The 27,841-nt window shown below is 41.8% G+C and overlaps 2 protein-coding genes and 1 long non-coding RNA gene across 5 annotated transcripts in view; 1 reads left to right on the forward strand and 2 right to left on the reverse strand.

Annotated features, from left to right (window-relative positions):
* Nucleotides 1-3,532, reverse strand: part of LOC135580552 (uncharacterized) — a 120,973-nt gene extending 117,441 nt beyond the window's left edge. The window contains exon 1 of the long non-coding RNA XR_010475325.1: nucleotides 3,399-3,532. This is a non-coding gene — a long non-coding RNA (uncharacterized LOC135580552). The remainder of the gene's footprint in view (nucleotides 1-3,398) is intronic.
* Nucleotides 655-10,213, forward strand: SLC24A5 (solute carrier family 24 member 5). Of its 3 annotated transcripts, none has more exons than XM_005510059.4 (9): nucleotides 655-1,289; nucleotides 2,417-2,593; nucleotides 3,835-3,918; nucleotides 4,007-4,110; nucleotides 4,427-4,527; nucleotides 5,290-5,573; nucleotides 6,236-6,442; nucleotides 9,166-9,267; nucleotides 9,794-10,213. In XM_005510059.4, the coding sequence occupies exons 2-9, from the start codon at nucleotides 2,527-2,529 to the stop codon at nucleotides 10,114-10,116; spliced, it is 1,272 nt and encodes a 423-aa protein (XP_005510116.1). In that variant the 5' UTR covers nucleotides 655-1,289; nucleotides 2,417-2,526; the 3' UTR covers nucleotides 10,117-10,213. The 3 variants fall into 3 exon arrangements, with proteins under 3 accessions (XP_005510116.1, XP_064932524.1, XP_064932525.1); XM_065076452.1 differs by lacking the exon at nucleotides 655-1,289 and adding an exon at nucleotides 1,431-1,582; XM_065076453.1 differs by lacking the exon at nucleotides 655-1,289 and adding an exon at nucleotides 1,686-1,696.
* MYEF2 (myelin expression factor 2) lies at nucleotides 10,161-27,469 on the reverse strand. The gene is made up of 17 exons (XM_065076456.1): nucleotides 27,200-27,469; nucleotides 22,507-22,736; nucleotides 21,245-21,297; nucleotides 19,969-19,976; nucleotides 19,766-19,859; nucleotides 18,742-18,933; nucleotides 17,945-18,098; nucleotides 17,480-17,529; nucleotides 17,330-17,393; nucleotides 17,079-17,180; nucleotides 16,821-16,871; nucleotides 16,677-16,745; nucleotides 16,293-16,391; nucleotides 14,262-14,333; nucleotides 12,841-13,049; nucleotides 12,682-12,733; nucleotides 10,161-10,993 (listed from the first exon to the last, which is right to left on the reverse strand). Exons 1-17 carry the CDS (start codon nucleotides 27,373-27,375, stop codon nucleotides 10,830-10,832), a joined length of 1,839 nt encoding a protein of 612 aa, XP_064932528.1. The 5' UTR covers nucleotides 27,376-27,469; the 3' UTR covers nucleotides 10,161-10,829.
* Between the last annotated feature and the right edge of the window lie 372 nt (nucleotides 27,470-27,841).

The raw sequence follows: 27,841 nt of genomic DNA on the forward strand, positions 1-27,841 counted from the left end.
CAGGAGAAGCAGCAGCTGACATAACTCTGGTTTTCAGAGAGCACGGAGAACTCATTTCTGGAAGTTAGTTGTCACCCTGAAAAATCTTTACCATTAAACTAATTCTTGCTCTGGTAAAAAGCACTCTGGGCCTCAAAAGGGTCAGAAACAGACAACAGCAATTGCTGTAGAATTTGTTGCTCCATAAAACATTTCTCTGAGAGCCAGTGTTCGTATTCTAACGGTGGCTGTACGGTTCTGTTTGCTTAAATCCAAGAGAAAAATGTTCGCTTTTTCACCTTATCTCATCTCCCGCATCCCAGAGAGGGGCTGATTGTGTATTTGCCAAACACCACGGATGCAAGGAACAAGAAGTTTTAGAGGGATTAGATGCAATGAAGCAAAACAGCATTTTCCACTTTGCACTCCTTTCTCACAAATGTGAGCGTCAGCCCTGCACCTAAAAAACGATCAGTAACAACATGGGCACCTAAAAAGGTCATTTGGCATAATGGGTTTGAAAATGTTTATGGAAACACATCTACAAGTGATTCAACGGAAACACAACTCTTGAGAGACCAGTGACTGGGGAGGAGCGGGGGGAACTGCTTTACAAAACCATCTTGCTAAAAGACTGTATTTTACTATTTAATCCTCGATCATACACATGACTTCATTGTGGAAAGGTCACCAGACAAAGAAGCGCAGTGAGCCGGGTCTGAAGGGAGGGATTGTGTGGTGGGTCTCAGCTCTGCCCTCGCTGAATCGTTCATCTGAACAGCATGAACTTCCCCTGGCCCAGCGAGGACGAGCCCGGTGCTCGCACAGCCCACGAATCTTGCTAGATCGGTGGGAACAAACAGGAATTGTCACAGCAGAAAGCAGACACGGGGGACGAAGGTTACACTCACCTTCTACCTGTGCGAACACACGGCACCCGGGCAAGGCGCTCAGCAGCTCGCACCAAAGGTGCACTGCTGAGCTTTTTGTTCGGGTTTTTTGTTTTAACCTGGTGTTTTTTGATAGATTTAGTGCAATGTTTCTCCCCAACCTTTTTTAAATTAAAATTTTAGGAAGGTGGATATCAAATCTTTTAAAATATCCTCAAGTTTTAAGGAATAGCAGGACAAGTGTTCTTCATTTAGCCTCCTGGCTGCCCTTGCACCTTAGAGAGACACGAGACGCTGCTCAGTTTGTTGTCAGTGTTGGACTCATTCTGGCAAACAACGCCCCACGCTCTCCCACAGGCACAGAGCGGGGGACGGCGACAGTTGGGGCGCGGGACCCCCGGCAGACCCCAGGAGCCTGAGGTGGGAACTCCCGTCCCAGGTGCCGCACGAAGCCTGCGGAGCCCAGCGCGGCGGGACCGCGGGAAGGGCCGAGGGGCGTCCCGGGAGGGGGTGTGGGGTGTCCCGGGGGGAGCGGCCGGTGCGTGGGAGGCGGGAGGGTGGATGCGGGGACGGACCGGGCGCGGCCCCCACGTGACCGTCCCGGGCCTCGCGCCGGCCGCCGCCTCCCGCGCTCAGAGCGGCCGGGATGCGAGCGGGAGCGCGGCGGGCGCTGCTGCTGCTGCTGGCGCTGGGGGCCGGGGCTGCGGCTGCAGGTACGGGGATGAGGGGCGGGATGGGGCCGGGGCTGCAGGTACGGGGATGAGGGGCGGGTTGGGGCCGGGGCTGCAGGTACGGGGATGAGGGGCGGGATGGGGCTGCGGCTGCAGGTACGGGGATGACGGGCGGGATGGGGCCGGGGCTGCAGGTACGGGGATGAGGGGCGGGATGGGGCCGGGGCTGCAGGTACGGGGATGAGGGGCGGGATGGGGCCGGGGCTGCCCGCACGGCGCTGACGCCCGCACAGTGTTGCCGCCCGCACGGCGCCGCCTGCACCTACAGCGGTGAGATGCGCGATTGGCTTAACCCCCTTCCCGGGCGTGCAACACTCCCGCCGCACTTCTATCAGCGCTGCTGCAGCTGCGCTTGCACCTCAATGAAAAATAGACCTATTCAAAAAGGTCTATTTCAAAACTTCATCTCTGTGCTGCTTTTATGAAGCATCCTTAAGTATTTTCTTTAAGCTCCCTCCTTATTTCAATTTTTAATTTATAAATTATTAAGCATTTGCCTCTTTGTTTTAATTCGTTAGATACAAACGACTGCTGCTCATTCCAACATTTTGGTGTAGCAGTTGTGCAGCATCCCCTCAGCGAAACATAGAAAATAGGGCATACCCCTTGGACGGGCCCCGTGCTAACCGTTTGCGGGAAATATGCCCTTGACCACCCCTTTCTGATGTGGGTGTGCAGTGTGACACAAAGGACAGCCCGCGCTTGCTGTCAAACGGCAGACAGCCACCACTCCATTTGTAGTCCTAATCCACAGAACTCCAGCCTGAAAAATGGAAAGGTGTTAGGATGTGTAACGCCTTTATATTCAATTTTCAGAAAACCGGACGGGCTGTGTCCTGCCTTCTTCGGAGTTCCCTGAAGGATTTTTTACACCGCAGGAGAGAAGGGATGGAGGAATTGTTATCTATTTCATAATCATACTTTACATGTTTTTGGCCGTGTCCATTGTGTGCGATGATTACTTCCTGCCTTCTCTAGAGATCATCAGTGAATGTAAGTGAACATCCTCATCTTTTTCCTGTGTAACTAAGCGGTTTGGTGTAGAACATTCTCTTTGAAAAAGCGTCAGAGTGCTCTGGAGACAAAACTGAAGACATTTCAGAGTCTCCGTGCATAGTTAGACTTATCAGTGCAATATGGAATTTGACGCAACGTATCAGTTATATTGAAAAAAATGTGCTCTGATTACACTGCACAGGCATTCATTTAAAATTTGCTTTCCTCATGCCTGAAGGAAAACCTTAAAACTTCCTTAGTATTAGCTGAACAACGTAACTTTGTGGTCAGTATGCACAAATTACTGGCAAAAAACCAAAGGGGGCATGGGGGAAACACGAAGCCAAAACTCTCCCCATATTAAGCCATGGGAGTGAAGCACCTTGCTCAAGTTTCTGTGTTTCTCCCAAAGTAGCGAACGAGTATCAGAACGAGCTACTGTGTGCATGTTGAAGGTCTAAAAGAGGAGGGAAAGGAGTGTAGCAGGGTTACAGCAGTTCTGTGAAATCTAATCAACCTGTAATAATTCCCGGGGCTTCAGCAGAGCACTGAATTACAGAGATGGTCTTGGCTGAGAGTTCAGCTTTTAATTGCCAAGAATTATAAAAATGCCCCAGGGAAACTCATTCCTGAGCAGAACACTTGCAGAAAATGTAACCTTAAACATTGCTGTAGAACTGTTTTTTGATTGTTGATAATAAATATGTATTTGTCAGAGTTCTTCCACAGTTAGCCATATGTCCGTGTTCTTGGCGTGGAGAACTTGACCCACAGAGTTACACTTCAGGAACAGTCAGCTTACCAGAACAGAAATCTCATCTCATTCAAGCACGACACAGACTCCTACGCTGTCCATGCAAAGTGAAACTTTGATGTTAAGATCCCAGCACTGGTTTGAATTTAGTGCTTCTGGTACGAGCAGACACGGTAGCCTGGATTTCCCTGGAAGACAGACAGACTTGACACGGATCACGTAGCAATATCACGCTAACGTCCAAGGAATGTCCTCGCAATTCCTTCAGTTAGTTTCTGTAATAAAGTTAGAAATAAATTATCCCCAAAACTAAGGCCATGTTTTCAAGATACTATTTTACCAATTTCAAATAAATGCATTAACTGTATGAAAGGAAGCAAAGTTTGTTCTATTAAACTGTAGTAGCTTCTAACATTATATACTAATACAAGTCAAGGGTACAGACTACTGAAGTATTTAAGCGATTCTTTTGCTCTATCCTCAGGCCTTGGCCTCTCTCAAGATGTTGCTGGAGCAACATTTATGGCGGCTGGAAGCTCTGCTCCAGAGCTTGTCACTGCTTTTCTAGGTAAGGGACATACTTTGGACTCCTCAGAATGCAGAATTCCTTTCCTGGCGTGCCGAACCAACACGTACCAGAGTGGTTTTCCTTACAGGAGTCTTTGTGACAAAGGGAGATATCGGCATCAGCACCATCCTTGGATCAGCAATCTATAATCTTCTTGGTATTTGTGCAGCGTGTGGGCTGCTTTCCAGCGTGGTATGTATCAACTTCCATAGTTTGCTCCTAAGAGCCAGCTACCCGTTCTGATTTGACAACAAAAGCCAAGGGAGACTTACTATGACAACTGCCAAGTTTATTATTTAGTAGCAAAACCTGCAAGTAATCAGTTTTAAGACAACTTGCTATGAAAGTTTTTAAAAACACTAACTTGTTAAATATCATACTTAAGTCATTCCTAAGAATCTTAAATTTTTACATAATATAGAAACAACATATCGATGCAGCATTTACAGCACTTGGTGAAAGTATTACAGACAAGTTTAAGGGAAGCAAATGAATCTGTGATCTGCAGGTTTCGAGGCTATCCTGTTGGCCGCTGTTCAGAGACTGCCTGGCATATACAATCAGCGTGGCGGCGGTCCTCGCGATGATATCTGACAACACCATTCACTGGTAAGAGCACAGGTAGTGTTGAACTCATGTTGACTGGAGATCAGTGAGACAGCATCTTGAAAAACAAGCAAGCCAACCCAAACTCCAAGTGGCCTGAACTGCCATTCACTAACAGAAATAAACATCCTGTTGGCTTTAAAAAACGTAGAAAGTCACGATGCTTGTAAAGATTATTACCTAAACAAGCAAAACCTGCACATTTGTAAAGTTTGATCTGCATAGGTTTGTCTGTACGGACTTCACAATTTCTGTCGTAACTGTTTAGCATAGCAATTAGTCTTCATGGTTTGCTCCTTTTGAGCCTTGCCTTTGATAGCATCACCATTAAGAAAACCATGTCTGCCAGAGGCAGAGCATGAGCTTCTGACGTTTTAACTCTTCTGTTAACACTGACTCTCCTGTTGCCTCAACAAGTCGGCCAGGTCCAGCATGAGCTCCCTGAACTTTCTAACCCAAAGCAGCACAATCGATCCCCCTCTTGAACCACGACAGGACGCGTCAGGAAGATGTTGAGTCAGTAAGGTCCCCTGGAAAACGTGCAGCTATACAATACACAAACGAGACCCTGCGGGGAGGGGAATCAATCAAACTGCTGAAAGACATGGGGACACCAGCCACGCAACTGCAAATAGCTGCTTTTGTGTATTCCTTTTGCTACTCATGCAAATTTTGTCTCTCACCTTATGGCAGCCAGCTTAATGAGTTAAAGAGTTGGGCTTTTTTTATATTACACATTACGTAAAAATCTATTTTTCATTCTAGGTATGAAAGTGCATCCTTACTATTGATATATGGGTGTTATATTCTGGTACTATGTTTTGACATTAAAATCAACCAATACCTCATGAAAAAGTTCAGTCCCTGCTGTACATGTTTTACAAAAGCTATGGAAGCGAACGCCGAGCAGCAGCCACTGGTTGGATGGAGGGAGGAGAGCGGACCTCTGATTCATCAACAGTCAAGAACAGACAGCGGGATTTTTCAAGACGAGCAGGACTACGCTCAGCTTTCAACAAGCCTGCACGGGCTCCATGAAATCTCTGAAGGTACAAGTATTATTACTGTTGTCTCTAGCACTCTGCATGCCCGTCTGCATCAGTTCTAACAAGGGGGAGATTTTGGGATATTATTAAGATTTTGCTCACAAAGGAACTCCAGCATAGTATTTAAGTAAAGCATTATTCTTCCCAGGAATATAGCATTAAGGAAAAGCAGAGTGGTGGCATTTATAGGAAGTTTGCTGCTAGGATAGTTGCTCATTTGTGTCGTATTAGAACAGCAGACTTCCATCGGTCTGTGCTGGGCACGTTTTTAACTTCCCAGCAACACTGCTTGTGAAAAGCAGTATCGGCCCAAAGACACACTGGTACTGTACTAATATACACTGTTTTGTTATGACAGCAGGTTCATAGTCCATAAAGGAACAGCTATGGTGTGGCCGCAGATCATTAATTTCCTCTTCACTTAAGCAAGAACCAGCAGTTGGTGCTCACTCTTGGTAAAACTTTGTGTAAATCGTTATAGAGAAGTTCATTTTTCATCCACTTTAGTTCTCTCCTAGTGACATGGTAATAACATTTGATCTCAGAGTTCTGTCCAGTCTGATGTAGGTACTGGGTAAAACACAAGCAGATGCCAGTAATATGACACTATGCTATGGATTCAAACTTAATGCTACAATTTAAAATAGGTACTTTTCCTTCAACAGATCATCCCAGTGTCTTCACCATGCCCGAGGCAGATATGAAGAGAATTTTGTGGGTGTTATCCCTTCCCATTATTACACTACTCTATTTGACTGTACCAGATTGCAGAAGACGGTTTTGGAGGAACTGGTTCATGGTGACATTTTTAGTTTCAGCAGCGTGGATTTCTGCAATAACTTATGTTCTTGTATGGATGGTGACAATAGTAGGTAGGTACCAAAACTGCTGCTGCTATACAGAATCAACCAATCGAGAATCACTGAAAAGAGAGTTTTCTCCCTGTGAAACGTTTGCATTTCCACAATTAACAGTCAGTTTAGCAACACATACTTTGCTATAAGAAAACAACAAACAAAACCAACAAAGGCTTATGTTTGACTGCTTAGTTTGCCACTTTCTTCCACCTAACGAAAACCACGTTAGAGTTGAGCTGCGTCAGACTGCTTACCATCACGTGAATCACAATTTGTTCACATAGCTGTAAAAGATCCATTATCTCCATACCTGCATTTTTTCCCCGAACACTATAGTGAGAGTTTGGCCATAAATTAACTGCCCTCCCCTTCCCCCAATTTCTGCACTATCTCAACTACAGCATCATGCATTAATTAAACATTCAGGGGGAGTATGTGGGTATGTATACCTCTTAAAAATCTGCATCATAAAGTGAACTAGTAGAAGAATTGCATTTAAGTGAGAGAAGGGATATGAACCTGTGGGTAAAACGTTCTTTTAAAAATATCTTATGGTATTAATAAGTCCTATTTCACTGTTTCTCCAGTCAGCTTGATAAAAACTCAGTTTTTCATCTTAGGAACAAGCATAAAACAAACCTCTGAACAAGAAAGAAATGTTACAAAGCCTGCCATTTCCACATTATAGCTCACTAATCCTACTCAAGGATTCTGCTAGTTCAGCATCCTAAACTTGTTTTCAACTTCAGTTCAATGAATAACTCCTTGTTCAGTGCAGAAACAGACCCACACATTTGATAAACCTTGGAGAAATCACTAGTAATCGCAGGATATAACACCCACCACGTTTACTCCACGATCGAATCATTTTCCACTTGTACCTAAGGGTTTACTGTGTGAATGCTGGAAGCCTTTGAAACAGGATTCAAACGAGCTACTGCTGTTCTGCTAGACAGAGCATAATTCATATGAAGGCAGGTAGGCTGGGGATTCAGTGTAGCAGTTACTCCACCTTGAAGAGCCATCCCCCACTACTTCTAGGTCTATCGTGTTCTATTTACACGTCAAAACACTAAACATTACACCCGTTCTATTTAAGTCCCAGTTCGTTCATGAAGGGTGACTCATCTATCATTACACAAACAGCCTGGCAGAATGTCACAAAGGGGTCACAGCTGGGGACTAAATTTTGATGGTCAAGAACAAACCTAACTTGGTACACCTTTCTGGTACTTAGTAAAGAAAACCTGACTACTTATAGCAAGATATTGCTACTGAGACACAGCATTATCTAAAGTCTAGAAAAATAAGATCATTCTCTCTTCATGGTCAGTTGCCAGAAATAAAAAAAACACCCTATACATTAAATAGAGGATAAATCTATCTAATAAAAACAAAAAATAAGATTCACCTGAGTTTAGATTCTATCCTATAACCTTCAGAGGGCTAGAAACTATTGTTCAGTACCTAAGGCTGGTTCACTTGTATTTCACCTTGGCTCGCTTGGCATAAACCATTACTTTCCAGCATGGATGGTTTATAAAGGCTGAACTTCTTGGTCCCTCATCCTACAAATCTCTTACATTAGGAGTGACTGAAGAATAAATACCAGTACAAATTCTGCAACAGGATCACGTTAGTCCCTCTGAACCAACAAACAGTTTCAAACATAAATTTAGCGGGCTGATGCAGACTAAGCTGGTACCTACTAGGCCTACTAGCACTGCTCACCTACCTTAATTTAAGACTGTTCCCATTCACGTCCAAATATTGCAAATAAGATTTCAGATTTCAAACAAACAAAGAAAGAGACACTTCTTAGTGAACAAAAATTTCAAGAAAAACTAATTACTTAATAATTTGAATAGACGGATCAAATAATCCATCATATTGATGCTTGTGAATTGTACATTGCTGAAAACAGTTTTGAAGAGCTGAATCCTTGTATTTTGAGATATTCATGTGTTTACAGGATATGTGGGGCCAAAAAAGAAAAGTGGGGGAAAAATAAGGTGCTGCTTTGGTAACAATTTAAAACTTTTCTTCATTTACAGCAGCATTTACCTAAAGAAACTCACACTTCTCAAGGATTCTTTGCACCTACAAGTCATTTAGAAATTCTGCATTTTGATTCTTCCAACACAAATAAAAGAACTTTCTACTTGGAGTGAAATACCAAAGCCTTGTAGTTTAGTATTGTAATGATCTTAATGACGCTCTTCCCCAAGAAATACAGGTGCTTTTTCCCCCTCCCACTTTAAAGAGGGTGATTATAACAGTTATTGCTTCATGAGACTTTTGAGCACTAACAATGAGATGCCTAAAAACACAGAAGACTCTTATATTTTCTAGAAGTTGAGGAAAATAAAAGGAGTAAATTGTTAGATATTTCAAATTCTACTGTATCTGAAAGAAAAAAGCCTGTAACTGGTATTGTCTTGACCACTGGAGACATTCCGCTCAGGTCTTTGAGAAACTCGTTAAGTAAGACTGTTACTATACTACAATTCCTGTTTTATTCGATTGAAGACCAAAGACAGGATGACATTTTGTTGTTACTGTTTTTAACTACATTATGGTTCGGTTACTTCCTATTCAGTCGTCTGATGGATTCCTTTCGAAACTACCCTATGATTACTTAATCCTTTCTCCAGCAAACAAAGCCCAAAGCAATTTCTTTGGGTGAAACTTAAACTAACACCACACTTGCATTTTCTACCGTTATTTATCAACTGCAGGTGAAACACTGGGAATTCCAGAATCAGTAATGGGTCTGACGTTACTAGCAGCAGGAACAAGCGTACCAGATACGGTTGCAAGTGTGCTGGTGGCTCGGAAAGGTAAAGATTTTAGTATTCCGGCTCATTCCAAGGTACTAACAAAACAATTCTAGTCAACATTTCCAGAAATTCATGGAGTAGCTTCAACATTTTTGCTCCAGATTCTAGAGCTGAAGTTTACTACTAATAAATGAATAGCTTACCTGAAGAAGCTGTGGCTCAGGCATTTAAAAAGCCCTCAGTATTTCAGAGAAGTGTTCTAGATTGGTTTGACCTGTTGTTGACCAAGCGTTAACAGTTCTACTGCAAAACGCAGCTGTAGGTCTTGGTATTTTAAACACGACTGGAATTGATAATAGCCTGTCTAGCTTATTTTAAGTGCAACTACGCAGATGCTGGTGATGTAGGGACTTATTTTTATGCCTGTGATACCCAAAAGCATGTTCTGTAGAATCACGACTATAGTTCTTTCAATGAAAAGGGTGCTCTGTGAGAAACTGAGGGCTCACATTTTGTTCCTCCAAAACAGTTTGGCAATTTCATACAACACAATTAAGCAGACTTCTTTGTATTTCTTCTTTTCCAGGAAACGGAGATATGGCTATGTCTAACATTGTGGGATCCAACGTATTCGATATGCTGTGTCTGGGAATACCCTGGTTTATAAAAACTGCCTTCATGAATATGTCAGGACCCATAGAAGTGAACAGCAGTGGTTTGACCTACACAGCCATTTCTCTCGTCTGTTCTGTCGTTTTTATTTTGCTGGCAGTTCACCTCAACGGCTGGAAAATAGATAAAAAACTGGGAGCAATTTGCCTTGCACTGTACTTAGTATTTACTACATTATCAATTTTATATGAACTTGGCATCATAGGGAACAATCCTACGAGGGTCTGCGGTAACTAGTTTTAATCGGTGATGATACTGATGAAAAGAATAAAAGCAGGAGAGAAAGATCAGTTTCTTCATTTAGTCAAAATAAAACAAAATAATTCAAAACTCCCATTGGGCTCTAAATCTTATTTACAGAACTAAGTCATGTCATTAAAGTAATATTAAGTAGAACAAAAACACCACAGCTAATTGGAGCCCTTTCTGTTAGAGTCAAGAATTACAGTATGACTACAACTCACATGGAAAACAAAAATGCTGAACAAAAGACATCTAGTGTTTCCATTACAACGTTGGTACACTCTGGGGGGAAATAAAAATCAGAAAACGCTAAACAAATCCCACTATGCAATCTTGAGATTAACAGAGAAAATGGCTTATTTTATTAAAAACAGTATAACCATTCATTTAAACTGAATGACTAGAGACACTTGGCCTAATTTTCCAAAGGCGCTGAGCATCCAAAGCTTCCACGGTCCACAGCGACCTGCAGGTGCTCAGTACCTCTAAAAAAACAACAAAAATCAGGCAAATTGTCTTTAAAAACCAAACATAGTAAGATTCAGTTAACAAGTATCACAGTATATTAAACACTATACTGTTAAAGGCTGGTGGGATTTAAAAGTTCTTTTTACAGCTTTGATAAGCATACAATGTTACTAAAAATGACTTACTAGGATAGAGAAGCTAAACAGACATAGGAATGTTCCTGAACATACAGTTTTAAATTATGCATTGCGATCCAAGCGTACATCAATTTCTCTGCCACTGATTTTTATGCCGTTCATCATCCTACAGGCCTTTTCAGCAGATTCTGGTGAGTCAAATCTGACTGTTCCACAGCCCTTTGATTTTCCATTCTCCATTTTTATTTCTGCAAACATTACATGACCTGAATAAATAAGTTAAAAAGCAGTTATTCCAAGTGTTCAGTGCCCTAATCACTTAAAGAAGCGTTAAAAAAGCATCTGAAGATCTAATCTAGGGGTACATGTGAAATTAGCACTTTCAGACTGATGGTACATTCACTCATTCAGGGAAGGTGACACAGGTCAAAACAGCAGTGAAGACTCCAAATTAATACCCGCTGTTTCGAATCCTTCCTTCACAGCAGCGCAAGATGAACTACGCCTGCATTTGACCTCAAGTTTGAAAAAAGTGCCCTATAAGGCTAAGGGAAGGTTTTGTGTTTGATTTACAGACACTGCCAGATGCACAACTACTGACAGGCATTACCTGAATCACAGTTCAATGCACCGTGTTCATCGCAGCAACACACCAAGCACACACAAAGATCAAGCAATCGCAATTATCGAGCAACGTTACTGAGAAGCTGCAGAGCAAAATTAGAGCCTTGGTGGATGCCAGCACGTGCTTTTCAGTTCCTGCAGCGTTTTCTTAAGGTTGGACACTCAACTCGTGAGGCAACATTTGTATGTAGATGCCTTGGTACCTCAGGGAACGTTCAGCGCCTGGAGCTCATGAGTTTTTGCTTATAGGGTGTTATAGCCACACATGCCACTAGGAACAAGAAACATTGCCCTAAAATACATACTTCTTATTTTTAAGTATCATATAATAGAGGACCGGCCTTTCACTGAAAGAAATGGAACTTACAGAGACATGGTCCTACTATTTCCTTACAATAGTGGCATGAATAAAATCTGCTGCCTATATTTGTGCTTGTAATTTTAAAAAACTCTAAAAGTTGCTGAGGAATTTAAGAGTTTAAAGAGAAAAAAGAACCTGTCTCGCTATATCCTCCAGCTACAAACATGTGAACACCTGAAAATTTTGCATAGTCGAACTGCAAGTTCTAATCTATATCAAAACTGTAAGCAGCTGTACGAAGATTGTCTTAGGGATCAGTAGTATGTTTTAAATTGTCTTTTCTGTCTCTCCAAGATAAGAAAAGCCACCCTGTAATTCAGTTAAAGCTTTCAGCTCTGAAAGTGCGTTTTCAAAACAAAACAATCATATATTTCTACAGCCCAGCTCCATTTTTCATTCACTTCTGTGAAAAGACAAAAGAATTATTGGATATTTGTAGCAATCCTTTATCTTACATAAAAAGAGCCTTTCTTTCTTAACAGAAAGGGGAAGCAACGCAGCCTGCAATCACGCTCATCAGGATCATCTATTTGCATGAAAAATAGTCTGCCACGTTGGCAGAATTAGTAACTCTGATTTCACGCAGCACGCATAACCTGGACAGGCCCGGGCCCCTGCACGCGTTGAATGCTACGTTATACACGCGGTGTTGGGCAGAGGATACATAATACCTCCTTCAAAAAAGCAAAAGTTCAAAGAGTCATTTCATCAATGGAATGGGTTGAAGCTTATAGCAGGTGAGCACTCAGAACCCACACAGCCCATGCTGTACTTTGGTCTCATGTGTTTTGTCATGCCTAAAAATTATTTCTCTAACTCAGGAAAGCTTGGGGAAGTAAGGAAGATGAGGCCGGCCAGACTCTCCCTTCTGGATAAAGCAGCAACCTCGTCTTCCTATCCACATCTAACACACACCATATAAAACATGAAATCCATGGAGCTGAGCAGGGATAAAATTCATATACATACCACACTGACTGAATTTCTCCTTTAGCTTCTGCCAGGTCAAGTCAAAAGGAAGCTAGAGTAAAACAGCATCAATAACAAAATATTACAAAGAGAAAAAGAGCACGTAATCAAACACGTCAACAAAACAAGCTCATGGTTTCTATGCATTCAAATGCTTACATTTCTCACAAATATCTGGTTGCCTTTAGAGCCCAATCTCTCTCTCATGCCACCTCCCATCGGGCCAGGCACAAATCCACGATCGATATCGATGTTCCTGTCCAGGCCTCCACCCATAGCCGGTCCCATGCGATCAAATCCCGAGCTCATCCGATCCATCCCCATTCCCATTCCTCCAGCCATACTGTTCATGCCACCCATTCCACCACCTGCACAGAGAAAGAAAAGGAGGATAAAAATCTCTTCCTAATAATAAACACACAAGTATTTTGTAAATAATAATTATTATTGTTATTATTTTGTATCAGGAGAAAAATAAATCCAATAAAACTGCTGTAACATAAATCATTGCTTCATACATGCACAGTGATTTATCTAGTAGCATGCCTAATATTTTAAGGGAAAGCATTAGAAGATATAAAGTGTCAGTTCTAAAATAAAAGTAAGCTGTATCAAGCTATTAGTCACACCATCTAACATAGTAAAATGTTGAACACGAGTGAAGAATTAAGACATAAAGCTGTCCCGTTTAATTAATAAAAATCTGATACCGTGTACCAAGAAGAGATCAAGTAAAATACTGCGGCAATGCTAAGATACACATGATTTGACTGTACACACTACTGTTTATTTTGCTTCCTGCATTCACATTCAGCTTTACTTAACGCAGCCATACCCACGGTTAATGACATAATCTTGCAGAGAAAGTGGATTTTGCAGAGAACAGATGTTACTGCAAGTGCTCTGAAGAGCATGGTGATACAATACGTGCAACGAACGATATTAACCTATATTACATAAAGAACTAAAATCAATGGCATTCAAGTATCCTATTATAATCATTCTCAATTCATAATTAAAAATTAATGTAAAGCAAAACTATCAAGATCATTCATGAGGGACGCTGTCCTTAAGCCTTCCACCTCTCAAGATCACCACCAGCAGGACTGGAGTTTCTCATCTGCTCCAGCCTGAGGATCTCAGACATCCGCTGTAATAAAAACTCAGTATTGGATTTTTTCGCAAGATTAAACTGAGCGATAAGCTGAAATCCAAGGCTAATTTTTTATGTAAATGGTGAGAGATTACTTGAAGTTCAGCTTCAGGAAGTTAGCACAAGTAACTGTGCCTATTCATCTTTTTTCTGGAACAAAAGTTTTCTTGAATCACTTCTCCTTCCAAACCAGAACTCATTTCAAAACTAAGATTAAGGGAAAGACACTATTAGCAAGCTTTCCTCTGAACTTTTTACCTCAACAAAACAGCTTTAAAAACTATTAGACTTGCAGTCACATGCAACAGAATTCTACTTCTTCCAACACTGGCAAGACGTTACAACAAAATCCCCTGATACAGTTACATATTCACCATATCGTTACATTGCCCGTGCATTTACATTCTATTGAAACAAATGAACCTACTCATTCCAGATCGCAAGGGGCCCATGCCAGGAGCTCCCATTCCTCCTGCAAACACACCGATCATCGCACCACCTAAACAGGAAAAATAATGAAGTGACATAGACTGAAACACCAGCCGGTGACAACAGCAAAGCACACGCTGCCCAAGGGCACTGATCGCACGTTACCCGGCAGTTCTGTTCTACAGAGCTATTTTACCTTTATTATTCAAACTAAATAGGAAACACTTAGCAAGTAACATTAGTTCCTCCTTCTCTACTATGAGATTTAAGCTACTAGGATTTACTTCTGGCTTTTCTCCCCTCTGCCAGCAGCACACACACCCTAAAACTAAATCAGCCATTTCCCACGTAGGGAAGAACAGCCTCAAAAGTGAAGGGTTCATCTTATTTGAATTTCATGGTACAAAAATGCCCTAGTTTCTCCCCATTTTTAAGAAATGAATGGAAAAGCTGTGAACAGCTCTCCCAATGTCTGTCTTTACTGCATATGAAAAGTGAATTGTGGAATTTGCTAGAAAAATGGGAGAAAGGGAATCAAAATTAATCAAAGCTATCTGGCAAAACCTGGCATCTCCACCACAGCAGAGGCTGATTCTAGAGTGAGGTAAAACCCCTTCTTCTCATCTAAGTGCTAATATTCAGGAAGGTGATCCCAAGGGAGCTTCCAGAACTGCAGAAACTCAAAAGAACGACATTCCTGTCACCGCAGAACGGAGTGGAACTGTCAGCTGCATGTATTTTGCTTGATTTTCATACCTAAAAGAAGCAGTTCAGTTTTCACTTATGGCAAAATAGATCAATAACCATCATCTTTAGGCCAGACATCATTGTTTTAATATCTAAAAAGGTCACTGCTGAGTATTCCATTAGATTAATTTTCCACACACAGTTCAAAACAGCAACAATTGTTCCCTGCTGGTCTCTTGCGGGAAATATTTGTCTCCTCAGTCAACATGCTGTCATAGCCATAGCAAGACCGCAAAAAGTAAGGACTAGCCTCTTTAAAAATAACCCAGCTTGTGAGCACAAGCAGGATTACTCCCAGTACTTCAGCCTACAGTTTGCATATGAAGATCTTTGTACTTATTCATTAGGCCAGAGAAGGTCTTGCGCTGAAACACCAAGCAGCCTCCCCAGCAGTCTACGATGCACTTCACAAAAATGACCAAAACCAACCTGAAAGCTCCATCTTAAGCAAGATTTCAGCTGTTTCCACCCTTAGAGGCATCCTTTACCTGTACTTTTTCCCCCACTGCCTTGTCACCAACAAAAAATCATAGGCTTGGAGATGCTCTATGACACAACCTTGGATTTTTTTGATACTTCAAAATTTTTGCCAATTTAAACGGTAACTCCAACAACTCTGCTGCGAACCAAACATCCTCACGTCCACTAACCAATGCCCTCCTTGAAACTGGCAGGGTACTAAAGCCAAACGCACTCACAGCATTTTCTTTTAAGATACCATTAACCTAAATACATGGCCTTTCAAAAACATGGACCCAATTTCAAAGTAATATATTTCACAATGGCAACATGTTACAATTGCACAAAAGTTTACAAACGGTTTATTGAGTTATCGAGCAGTAATCATTTGAAACTCTATGCCCTGCCCGTTCAGTGGTAAGAGCTTCGTTCCTGGGCAGTTTGTGGTTGCAGAGATATAGTGAAGTCAAATTTGGTCCATCTTTTTTGAACACCCTGTATTGTAACAAGAGTCCACTAGGGCCTTGCCTGATTACAAATTATATCTATTAACTATTATATGTATAAATCCCTACAATATACAGTGTGAAGCTAAATGCTTTCCTCAAATTGTTATTTATATTTTACAGATTACAAACCCACACTTTAACCTCCATCCTAAGTGACGGCTACAATAAACACTCAGATTACATCCTTGCAGTAATGACTGCGGGAAAGGGTACAGAGGAAGACGACCAAACGAAATCAAGTCTCCTCTTCTTCTGGTACGGCTCTTCCAATACCACGTTGCAATTTGCCACGAGAGATTTCACAGTTACCATACCCATCCTTCCAAAAGAATCTCCAAATCCACGGTTCAATGCCATTTCACTACGACCAAAATCCCTGTCCATATTTCCTCCCATTCCACCGCGGAACATTTCTGCAGAAAACAGAGCAAAAAACCAGAAATATTCTGTTATATACATCTAAGCTGAAGTTCATACAATACTTGTCTCACAGCTGCTTGTTTAAACAGAAGCGGGTTTAATGCACAAGTCAGAGGCATCTACTAAATACTTAACTCCCACGCTAGTTCCTATGTCTCCAGTCACACCATTGACTGGATTTCCTTTAAATTCACCTACACTACCCGTTCCTAAACGAAGGGCTTTTAACGAATAAATATTAGCAAACGAATATGTGGATGGGAACAGCGTTCTCCTACCTCCCATTCGGTTGACTCCAAATCCTCCCATATTAGGCACTCCTTCCATTCGACGAAATCCAGCAAGTCCTGTAAAATAACAAAAAAGCATTTTCTATACAGTATTAAAAGAATACTTAATACAAATAACTTTACTGCACGTACCGCCTCCCATTCTATTCATCCCGCCAAATCCTGGGCCGTCTATTCCCATACCTTCAAACCAAAAAGACAAACACTGTTTAGAAGACAGGTAAGATCCTAAAGGATTAAAACAACGCAGAGACATTTAACATCTCAAAAGCACACTACACAAGGACACGAGGCTTGCTGTGTCAAAAGTATGTCATGTTTTCAAATACAGAAATGACAATTTTAAACATAGAGCCCTGTAAAACTTAAAAATGAAGAACACAGATTTACCTCCTGGGCCCATGCTCCCCATTCCACCACCCATGCTCAACTGGGTTGCACTGATGGGCTGTCCACCTGGTCCAAGTCCCATACCAATGCCACCAAGACCACCTTGGAAACAAAAATCAGTATCACCAGAAGAAAGATCTTCTTCTGTATCATAAAGAGACCGCAGTAACCAAAAGTACTACGAAACTGTTCCAAGGCTCTATAGCAACATATACTAAGTGCAAGGAGTAGGAAACAGAGCGTGCACTCACGAGGTAACTGTGAAGCTTTGCTGTCTGTAACACGGAACTCTTCATGAGGAACTGATTTGTCATCCTGATAGAAAACAAGGATGTTATGTTACGATCCTTTCAGTGTTTTGGCAGAGACATGTAAGGTAGAAAGAAACGTCAGCAACTTACCATTTTCACATGCATGGGTCTATCAAACAAGAATTGTCCATTGAACATAGCTGAAGAAATGCAAGTCAAGAAATCTAACTACAAAAGACAATTTATTTCAGAATAATCCCTGTAATAACTTACATTATTTCTGTATCATTTTAGGAGTCTTTTATTTTTCTTTCCTAATCTTGAGAATGCCAATTCAAAGGCCAGAAGAGACTACACAAGCTGTTAGGTATATAAAAGTTAGTTTCACATGTCACAGTCTCACATATTTTAATCTTGTTTAACATTATCAGGAGCACCTTTTTAGACTTTAGCAGTAAACTCAGTCACTATCAACATGTTATTTGCACAGTATGGCACTCCACTCCTTATATACTAGCTACAAGGCAAATAAGCACCATTTGCAAAACTATGCTATCAGAAGTCATCAAAGACTAAATCCATATTTGATCGATTATTTCTCAACCCCAAGGATACAGATTGCTTGAACGGCTTCAATTGCTTGTTCAAAGGTAACTGTTCCCATTCCTCGACTCTTGCCGTCTTTATCTTCTTTGATGTCTGCACGCTTTACAGTTCCGGCAATGCTGAACACCTCCTTCAGCTTCTTCCAGCCAACTTTAAAGTCAAGCTTAAACACAGAAATACATGGGTGATTTCAGTGCACATTTCTGTTCTGCCATTCCATTTGGAAGAGGTTTCCTGCATTAACTCTTCAGCTTCACAAAATGCTTGATATATGTAAATAGGCAGGATTTTGTAACATATACACACTGCAACCAAGTCCAAAAGTGTCAACTCAAAGCAATGATTTATACTACATATATGTATTTTCTTTAATTGACATACTAACATTGAGAAATGGTGGGTTCTTGTCAAGAGCGGCTGGACTCCCACGTTCCCCCTGCAGACACAGTCGTCTTTTGTGCAAAAAAAGAAATGATGAAGCTCCAACAAATAGAACAGCTGGAGTTACTCTAAGTAACCAGCCAGATAAACTGCAGTGTATATTTAATTTAAAAAATGCAATTGTAAATAAAGACATATGAAATATTTTTGTCGAATCATCAGATGACTGTGCAATAATTCAAAATGCGTGTCAGCCTCCAGAGTTTAATGTAACTTTCATGTCCAAAATCTGAATACATATCCAGCATTTTCAGTTGAATATACTAGTTGTGAACTCATTTCCAATTTCCTCTTTATCTTAAAACTGAACTATGCAGGAATACGTTTTACAAAGATCAAATAGCAGAGTTATAAAATAAACTTACATTAGCAACAAAAATAGTGGACCCAAGCCTGCCTGCTTGCAAGTTACTGATAACCTCAGGAGGAATGTTTGGATTATTGAGAATAGAAGGTGGCAAATTCATTATTCCAGGTGCCACATCAGGTCCATGTCCTCCTGGAAACTGCCCTCCTCCACGCTGCATGGCCCTACGAGCGTGGTCACCTTCAGGATCCTGGAACACGGGCAAAAACAACGTCAGCTTAATCATCAGCAAGAGGACTAGCAACAAACAAAAAGGTGCTATTTGAAATTCCACATAAACCCAGCAAAATTATCAACTAATATCCTTGTCCATGTCAGAGGGATCAAGAACTGAATTAGCATGGAGACCTAATTCCCTCACCTCTAGAGGTGGGTCCTTTCAGATGAGGGTTGAGGCATATTGGCAAAGCACTTGGTGAGGAAGCGTGCACTGCCACTTCACATGCTGTACCTAGCCTATGGACAAGTAGAAGAGATTTCAATCTAAAGGACTGTCAGTCTAGCACCTTCTTCCAAGAACTGAATTAATTTAGGGTTTGGGGTTTTTTTATTTGTTAATAGACATAAAGAACTGCATCAGACACTGTCATACGCTAACAACACTACAATAGAAATGTTCATATTAATTTCACTTTCCAGCCAGCACAAGTTCTCTACTTCCAGCTCCACTTCCGCACGCACGCAGCAGTCTGATACTCAGCTCATCCTGTCTCATATTTTGAAGCAATGCAAATATAGAATCATTTAGGTTGGAAAAAAGACCTGATGATGCTAAAGTAAGAATATGAAGTTAAAGTTGTTTTAAAGAAAAACAGCATTAGATTATTTTGACTTTAGGACACACTTTTTGTCGGTTCACTTGGCACAGCACCAAGACCTTCTGCAAGCCACCAGGCACATCAGCGCATTAAGAAAACAGCACAAAAAAGTCAACCGGAAATCACACTGCTAAGATGTATTGTCATCTCACTACTTATAGCATCTTCACTATTTTGAATTAAAAACAGCAGCAATTACCATACCTCTTTAATATTCAGGGGTCTTCCACTAAGATCATATTTGTTCATAGTTTCTAATGCTTTCTTAACAAAATCTTCATCTTTGAATTCAACCACACTTTGAAGGAACAAAACATTCAGAGTATTAAAATCAAGTTTAAAATGTTAAAATTAGCAGAATGTTTGGATAGTCGTGTGTTTCTACACACGTAGAAAAAGAAACTTACCCACAACCCTACATCCATCATGATTTGTCATCATATGTAAAGAGAAAAAAATAAATACCAAGTCAGTCAGCACATATGACAGAGCATTTCAGATTCTAGTTAAAGATCCCAGCTCACTGTTAAATAACTATTGGAGATATTCTCCGCTTCAAAATCCGTAATATATGCTCTTTAGTGGTAGCCAATCTGAATTGCTCCTACTTTCCCAACATACATACCTTTCAAACGCAAGAGAATACATCATCTTTTACTCTCTTTGAGCCAAACGAGAATTGGAAAAATGCCACACAGATCCATGTAAGGACAACTGGGGAGAGGAGGCGGGGAAAGGGTGGAAAGCAAAAAAGCCCCAAAACGTAACAAAAAAAACCAATCAAGACACTCATTGTGTCCTTAAAAGCTTCACACTGACTACAGAAGTCAAATCTACCTACATGAAGCATACAAGTATGATGAACAAGGAGCCTGCATACCTCTGCAGTATTACAAGCGTAATTGAGAAATTACTTTGTAAGAAAATCACCTATGGACTGCACCAGAATCCTTCTAATAAAGCAAAGAGTTGAGGATTGCTTTAAGTAAAGCAAAGCTGACAGCATGTTTTAGTTTTAACAAGTGATAAAGAAAGTCATTTACAACAATTGATACGACCTCAGTTAAGAGTCAAAACCTGCATTTCTCATGTTCTCTTTGCAGGTTCGGAGCTACTATTGGCCAAACTTTTGACTATTTTTAAGAAGACAAAGGAGCTTTAACAATCATCACTCTTAGTGCCTCATTGCTGGCACTCTGCTGGCTACAAACCATCTCCATCCATTTAGTTTTAAGAAAGCAAATACTTTAATCCAGTGTTTAGGGTACCAACCCTGCAAAGCTGTCAAATCAGGCACTTCAAACAGTATTTTCTTAGCTAACGTTTTATACTCATTGGCCTCAAGAAGAGAATACTATGCTAACAAAATTTAAATAAAATCAGTGGTTTATTGAACATCCTCTGTATGAAACAGATTTGTACCAAAACAAAGTTGTTGGCTAAAAGGAATTAAGTAAATGCCATTTGTTAACATTTACAGAAGTATTTCGTCCTTTACAGCCAGCTAGCTTGAGTTGCATGAAAGTGTCAGACGACTTCTAAGACAAAATCCTCAAGGCTATCATAATGAAAATCAATGTAAAAATGAAACTTACTTTCCAATAACCGGTACAGGTATTATACAAAAATAAAACTGCTGAGGAACTTTTACACCTCTAGCAGATTGTTGCCCACGGCACTTACCCTTGATTTTCCTTCAGCATCCTTAAACAGCTCCACGTATGTAACCTCACCAACTACATAAGACATACAAAGGGAAAATACCAAGAGACAATGCATTTAAACACCAGTATCTTTCTTTACTGTGCCCCTGTGCACAACTCTACAGAGCAGCACCTATTATTCACCAACAATCAAAACCAGACCAACATACCTCCTGCCAATGGCTATAGAATTTAGCTAATTTTCAGAAATATGCAGCAGCCACATTCTCAAAAGCTAAAACCAAACAACTAGATTTAACCTAATTCATACTACAGATCATATTTTGGCCAGTATGATATAGTTGGTGAACAAATTCAGATATACACAGTCCCTTAACCTCACAAATGAAACGTCAACGTTCACTAGAAAGTGTTACATTTATCGTCCTACTCACAACACCTGTTTTAAGGTGACTTTCTACCTGAATGTCTTCAATAGTAAGTTTGCCTTCAATAATAACTAAATTTACTCATCAGATATTTCACAGCAAGCCACTCACTTTCTAAAGTAGGAAGTTTCAGTAAATAAACCAATCAAATAGTCACGTCACCTTACAACAGATAAACCAGCAGTTACAGAAGGGGGGGTTGGCATTTTTCATAGCCTGAAAGCCAAGTGTGCTTTGCATTACTTTTGAAGAATCGATTTTTTCAAAGAAAACACAGAACTAACTTTTTACAGAATTCATATATTAGCATTGTTTTACACCAAACTTAAAATCAAATGTTTGGGGTAGTAAGATTACTCTATCAGAACTGCAACAATAGTAACAAGCTTTTAATACACATCTCCAGACAAACAGTCATGGCAGTAGTGACAATGCAGACAAAGGTAATTCCACAGCCAGATTCCACCAAAGAAATACAAAACAACTTTTGAAAGACATCCTTTATTATTCATGTTAACACACTAAATCTGTTGCTTAAACACAACAGCCCTTAAAAAAAAAGTCTACAAAGACTACAACTAGACGAAACACAATCTCTTTAAGAAGTCATGAGGTCATGCATATACTCTCTACTGTCACACTAGAATGGCAGAAGATCGTAAGCACTTCAGTTACCCATCCTACCCTATAATGCAATTGTCTCAGATGAAAGAGGGGGAAGGGAGATAGATGTACCAAGTAAAGGGGAAAAAAAAAAAGAAGTCAAATCAAATCTGTGTGGCTCAAAGGACATATACATTCCATTTCAGTTCTACCCCTTTCTACGGGAAGTGTATTATAAGGAATAAGTTACCTTTCTCTCTCATAAGATCTTTAATAGCTTGCCATTTCATGTCATATGGGATGTTGCTAATAAAAACTCTATTACGATTAATAGTCGTCTTCTCTCCAGTGCCTGCATTCTTGTCCTTAGAGTAGGGGTGGAATCTATTCTTATTTCCAAGAGAAGGGATTGCCTTTGGTTTTGCAGCATACTTCTCTTTCGCAGGCGCTTTCTCTTCTTTTGCTGTCTCATCATTATCCCTACATTAAAAACAACAAAACCAAAAACACGTTAGTCTTGTGTTGGATCATTAGACTATTGTATCTCCTACAGATATAGCTGTATACTTCCTAGTGTACTCCCTATGCTATAGGAACTCCCAGGGTGTCAAATCCTGCTTTTCAAATTAGTAAAAACAACTCATGCTACCGGTCTAATTCCAAAATACGCTGCTTTATCTAGAACAAAAAATGTTACCATAGATGTATTCACTACTGTAAGTAAAGCAAGCACATCTTGCTACTTCAGTCGCATTCCATTTCCACCATGTATGCCAAAATTCAGCTATATGGTACTATGAAACTACTACAAATATCAAAATACCACAGTTTAGCTGAAAAATAAGCTACAGCAACTGTACTTTGGTGCTTCAACAATATTCACATCAGACCTGGCTACATTATACAATAGTCACCAGAGAAGTGGGAGTTGAAACGGTCTAACTTATGGAACAGCTTTGTATACTTCATTCAACATAATAATAAGAATATATAAAAAGCAACACTTAATAGGCTGTAAATCAAATTACATTTTATTATGGAAATAATTTTTATTCACAATTTGTGCCAGACTGCTTTTAGACAGAAACCAAAATTCAATAAAGGACAACAGATGCTCTTTCATGGTTTAACACCACTAGAATTTGCAAACTTAGGTACATTAAGGCACGCTCTGCATCTAAGACTAACCAAGTCACCAGGCATTATCCACTAGAAACAACACAATGGACTTCTGCTCCTCAGTCATTCAACAGTATAGCAACAGCAGCTGTTCTCCTTTTAAAGTCTTTTTATTTTTACACGAAAATGCAGGAAAATTCCCTTCCTCTCTTTTAAAGCAACACAAATCTCAACTTCAATAAAACTACACACTTTCAACAGAATTAGATGAAATATCCAAAACTCTTCACTCTCGATAGCGTGACTGTCAAGAGGTGGTTTAGCATGCTAACAGAGGACCAAGGTGCCCAAACTGTTACTTTAAAAAAGGCAAACTGCTGAACTGAAAGAATCCAAACGTAATCCACTCAACAGATGCTACTTAAAGATATACGTCAATGCCTGGTTCAAATCTCATGCACTTATTGAGAAACTTCACAAGTATTGATTGTGAACCCTCCTTACATTACATCACTATCTTCACTTCCCCCCCCCCCCCATTTCAGAAAACTTAGGTTTTATCTCCTTCTGACACTCGGGAAAATTTCCAGTGTAAAATTAGCCAAAACACACATTTCAGTTTTACAACCACAACATATGGCAAGATCACCTATTTTGATCAATTGAAATGAGTTTCTTTCGGCTGTCTGCATAGTTATTAACAACACAGTGAGTAAGTGGCAGTCTTGCACTCCAGAGAACATGCAAGTAGCCTTTTATGAAGCTAAATGTATTATCTACTCAAGCTTGGGCACTTTTCACGGGGGAATAAATTCAAATGCATCCATATTTCTCTCATGACTTCTTCCCAAATTTTGAAGTACTCATGATATGAACTTCACAGTCCTCGTGTTTACAAGTGGATTAAAAGAGGATAAGCAACTGAGAAACGTGTTGACACTCCTCTGGGCTAAGTATTCATAAAATTTAAAACATTCAAAGTCAACAGCGCGTTATCTGGTTCAAGTATCCTCCAGCTTCCCCCCGTGTCATCCCTCCTCTCCACCACCCTGTCTGTGGGGCAATATCATTCTTGTGTGGCTGCGTAATGACGTGAAACGGGGGGAACAAGGCAGAGCTGGAGACAGAGGGGAGGGAAAGAGCACAGTATCAGGTTTTCCAGTTTAAATCAGTTCCTTCCAACCCAGTCCCACTTGCAAATGCAAAACTTCTGCCCAGTGAGACCCCTGGTAAAACCCAAGTTCTTCATTAACTTTTTAGGATTAGAGCAATGGATGCTCTGTAGCCTTTTAAGCTCTCTCCTGCTTAAGGGATTATGAAACAGCCCCTTGGTACTCAACGTAGTGCACAGGAAGAGCCAGGTCTCCAAATACGGAAGCCACAGGCTCTACAAGACTTGCCTGTACAAAGCTGTAGAGAGCACAGAAGATACGAGTTTGGCATAAACTCTGAAATCTGGGAAACGAGAAGACATTGCACTCAGTCTGGGGATCACAGCCAGTCTCGTGAAAACAGAGGATTAATTAAAAAACCCCAATCTTTACAAAACCAAACTGCTGAAACCAACTGGCCAGTGAACAAGCTGGAGGCCAAGATCCTTCTATGGATGTAGCTCTTACCCTCCTCCTTCAATACTGAAAAAAATGTCAAGCAAATAATACATTCAAAGTAATGCTACGTTAGTCACCCAGAGACCACAGAAAAGACAGTCTCAGAAACCATGAACTGACATTTTCTTGGGGGAAAACCAATAATTTCTACTCTTTATCTTTCGAATGAACTAATAATTTTATACTTTTAATTATGATTTGCCTGTGAAATCACTAACAGATTTCCAGGGTTGGAAAAGATGTCTACATTAACTTCTTGAGGAAACAAAAACCCCAAACACATCCTCCTAAAAAGGGCAATTTTTAGCTTTTGAAAAATAATACCTTTGAACTTCTATAATTTCTTTGGAAACAAAAGACAAGGTTTTCATATACAAATACAAAACCAGAAGTCTACAAAATAATAAGCACAAGATAAATCAACATGAAAGCCTTAAAAGCTGTGGGGTTTTTTTAAACCAACTTCTACCACTCTGCTCACAAGTGTCAAGGTAAATATGATCAGCAGAGACAGAAATGCAAGAAGTCCAACGCATGTGATTCTAAAGCACAGAGATCAGTTTAGCTGTGTTGCAATGAACAGTTCCACTGCTCAACATAACAAATTTAGACAAGTGGGCAAGCTGAGACCAGGATTCCTCTCCAATTTAATCCCAGTGCTAAGCAAACCCGGTTACTGAAATACTTTTTTAAGTAGCGCATTTCACCTGCACGCTGACACCTTTGTACATGTGTTTGGGGGAAGACTGGAAACTATATGAGGAAAAAAACAAGATTTGAAACGCCATTACCAAGAACTTTGCATTCTTTTCAAACATGAAGCTGTAACTTCTACCATACAAAATGACTGGGATTTTTCACATGCTTGTGATTAGTTTTGGAGGGAAAAGAAGAAAATTGCTGGTAGAATGAGAGATACAGAGAATTTAAGTCATTATTTTAACAGCAGTAACCTCAGAAGTCAATAAAATGTTTTATGCCTCAAGGGTGCAAAAGGGTCACAATCTTTCTGGGAGAATCCAATGAGTTTGTGTAGTTTGGAAGCTGAGGGCCACGCTCAGGGGAAAGAAAGAAAACAGAACCAAACCACCAACTGCTGTCCTATGGTAATGTGAAACCTCTAACTTGTAAACTATTTGAATGTCAGAGGGAGTCAAGTAAAGGCATGAAATACACCTTTATTCCTGCAGCTTTATATTGAACTTGATCTCTTGTGCATCTTTTAAACACAAGAGCATCAAACCTGGGCCGCTCAGAACACGTCAGCTTCACAGATCTCCACAGCTTTGTAACGTTGGGCCTACTATAAACGTATCCCACCTCCAAGCTGTGAACAAGATTAGAATAGATCCTACAACTCCAGTGGTGCGAGGCCAAAATCTGGTTCACGTAAAGAACGACAACCCTCCAGGCCTGGCATCCAGAACAACCAAACCCATTAAACGTTATTCACAGTATTTTTCTAGAGAGCTGATTCTTCTGGCTCTCATACACTATGTGCCTTTTAGATCTGCTATGTAACGCACAGTTTGCATATTCCATACATGATAATGTTACTATTTACAATAAAAGTTTGCGCATGTATGTGGGGTTGTTTGTTTTCAAAAAGTGAATCACTATAGGGCTGTATTACCATTCTCACGTAAACAAAGATTAGTTCAAAGGCTTCACAACACATACCGCTATGATAAGAAGTGGAAACGTAAACAAAACCAGGGATCACACAATGTCAGGGACTGGAAGGGCCCTGGAAAGCTCATCCAGCGCAATCCCCCCATGGAGCAGAACACCCAGACGAGGCTACACGGGAACAATGCAGAACCCTTCTAGGAATGGAGCCTGTGAGATCGGGCCTGGCCAGAGCCCGTTAAGGCGGCCCGGGGCTCCCGCCGCTGGTTCCGCCCCGCCAGCGCCGTTCCTCCCCTCACACCGCGGCCTCCCCAGTGCACCCTGCCGGAGCTTGGCGGGGCGGAGCGGCCTCTCTCGCTGCCCACCGCCTCAGCCCCGGCCCCCTCTGCCCGCCGCACACCGGGCGCTCGGGCCGCGCAGCCCCGGAGCGGCTCCATCCCCTGGCGGGGGAGGAGCCCGGTGAGGCGGGGGGGAGGAGGAGGCCGGCGCCGTCCCCCCAACGCGGCCTAGGCGGGCCCGCCGCACCCCCGCGCTGTCCCGTTCGCGCTGCCCCGCTCCGCCCGCCCGGCCCGGCCCTGCACACACATTTTGACGCCATTAGCGCTGCCCCCGCCGCTCTCGGTCGCTGTCGCCTCCTCCTGTGGCGGCTGTTTCGGCGGTGGCTGTTGCTGTTGCGGCGGCAGCTGGCTGGCGGCGGCGGCCTCCTCAGCTCCGCGCTGCGGCGCAGCGGCCGCAGCCTCCGGCTTGTCGGTCTCCGCCATTTCGTGGCCGGGCCGCGGCCCCGCTACCGCCGTTTGAACAGGGCCCGGAGCGCCTCGGCCTCGCCGCGCCGGGCCGGACAAGTCTCGCGAGAACGCGGCTTGCGGCGCGGGGGAGGGGACGGGACGGGACGGGACGCGCCGGGCGGCTCTCCGGGTTGCCATGGCGACGGCAGGGGGCTGCCCAGCCGGGCCCGCGGCCGCCATGGCGGGCGCTGCCCCCGGGAGCCGCCGCTCGCGTGTGCGTGTGTCCCCGCGGCCCCCGGACCCGCCGCTCGCGTGTGCCTGTGTCCCCGCGGCCCCAGCTGTGCAGCCCCCTCCTCGAGCCGTGACTTACCCGCGGGTGCTGCGGCCCGCTCTGCCCAAAACTCCGGCCTAATCCGGGTATTCGGTCATTCCGGCCCCCGCCATGCTGTCTCCCCCAACACCACAGCCTGGCGTGTGCAAATGGCCCCGATTCTAAACCGAC

This window comes from Columba livia, chromosome 11 (assembly GCF_036013475.1).
Source record: "Columba livia isolate bColLiv1 breed racing homer chromosome 11, bColLiv1.pat.W.v2, whole genome shotgun sequence".
Classification (NCBI taxonomy): Eukaryota; Metazoa; Chordata; class Aves; order Columbiformes; family Columbidae; genus Columba; species Columba livia.

Bases quoted from the DNA above. Each gene is read 5' to 3' on its own strand.
- SLC24A5 (XM_065076452.1), top strand. From the start codon at position 1,516: ATGCGAGCGGGAGCGCGGCGGGCGCTGCTGCTGCTGCTGGCGCTGGGG. The intron at 3,919-4,006 runs GTAAGGGACATA...TTTTCCTTACAG, and splicing joins GCTTGTCACTGCTTTTCTAG to GAGTCTTTGTGACAAAGGGA. The intron at 6,443-9,165 runs GTAGGTACCAAA...TATCAACTGCAG, and splicing joins ATGGATGGTGACAATAGTAG to GTGAAACACTGGGAATTCCA.
- MYEF2 (XM_065076456.1), bottom strand. From the start codon at position 27,375: ATGGCGGAGACCGACAAGCCGGAGGCTGCGGCCGCTGCGCCGCAGCGC. The intron at 16,872-17,078 runs GTAAATCTGTGT...TTTGGTTTGAAG, and splicing joins GGGGAGCATGGGCCCAGGAG to GTATGGGAATAGACGGCCCA. The intron at 16,746-16,820 runs GTACGTGCAGTA...GTTATTTTACAG, and splicing joins GATGAATAGAATGGGAGGCG to GACTTGCTGGATTTCGTCGA.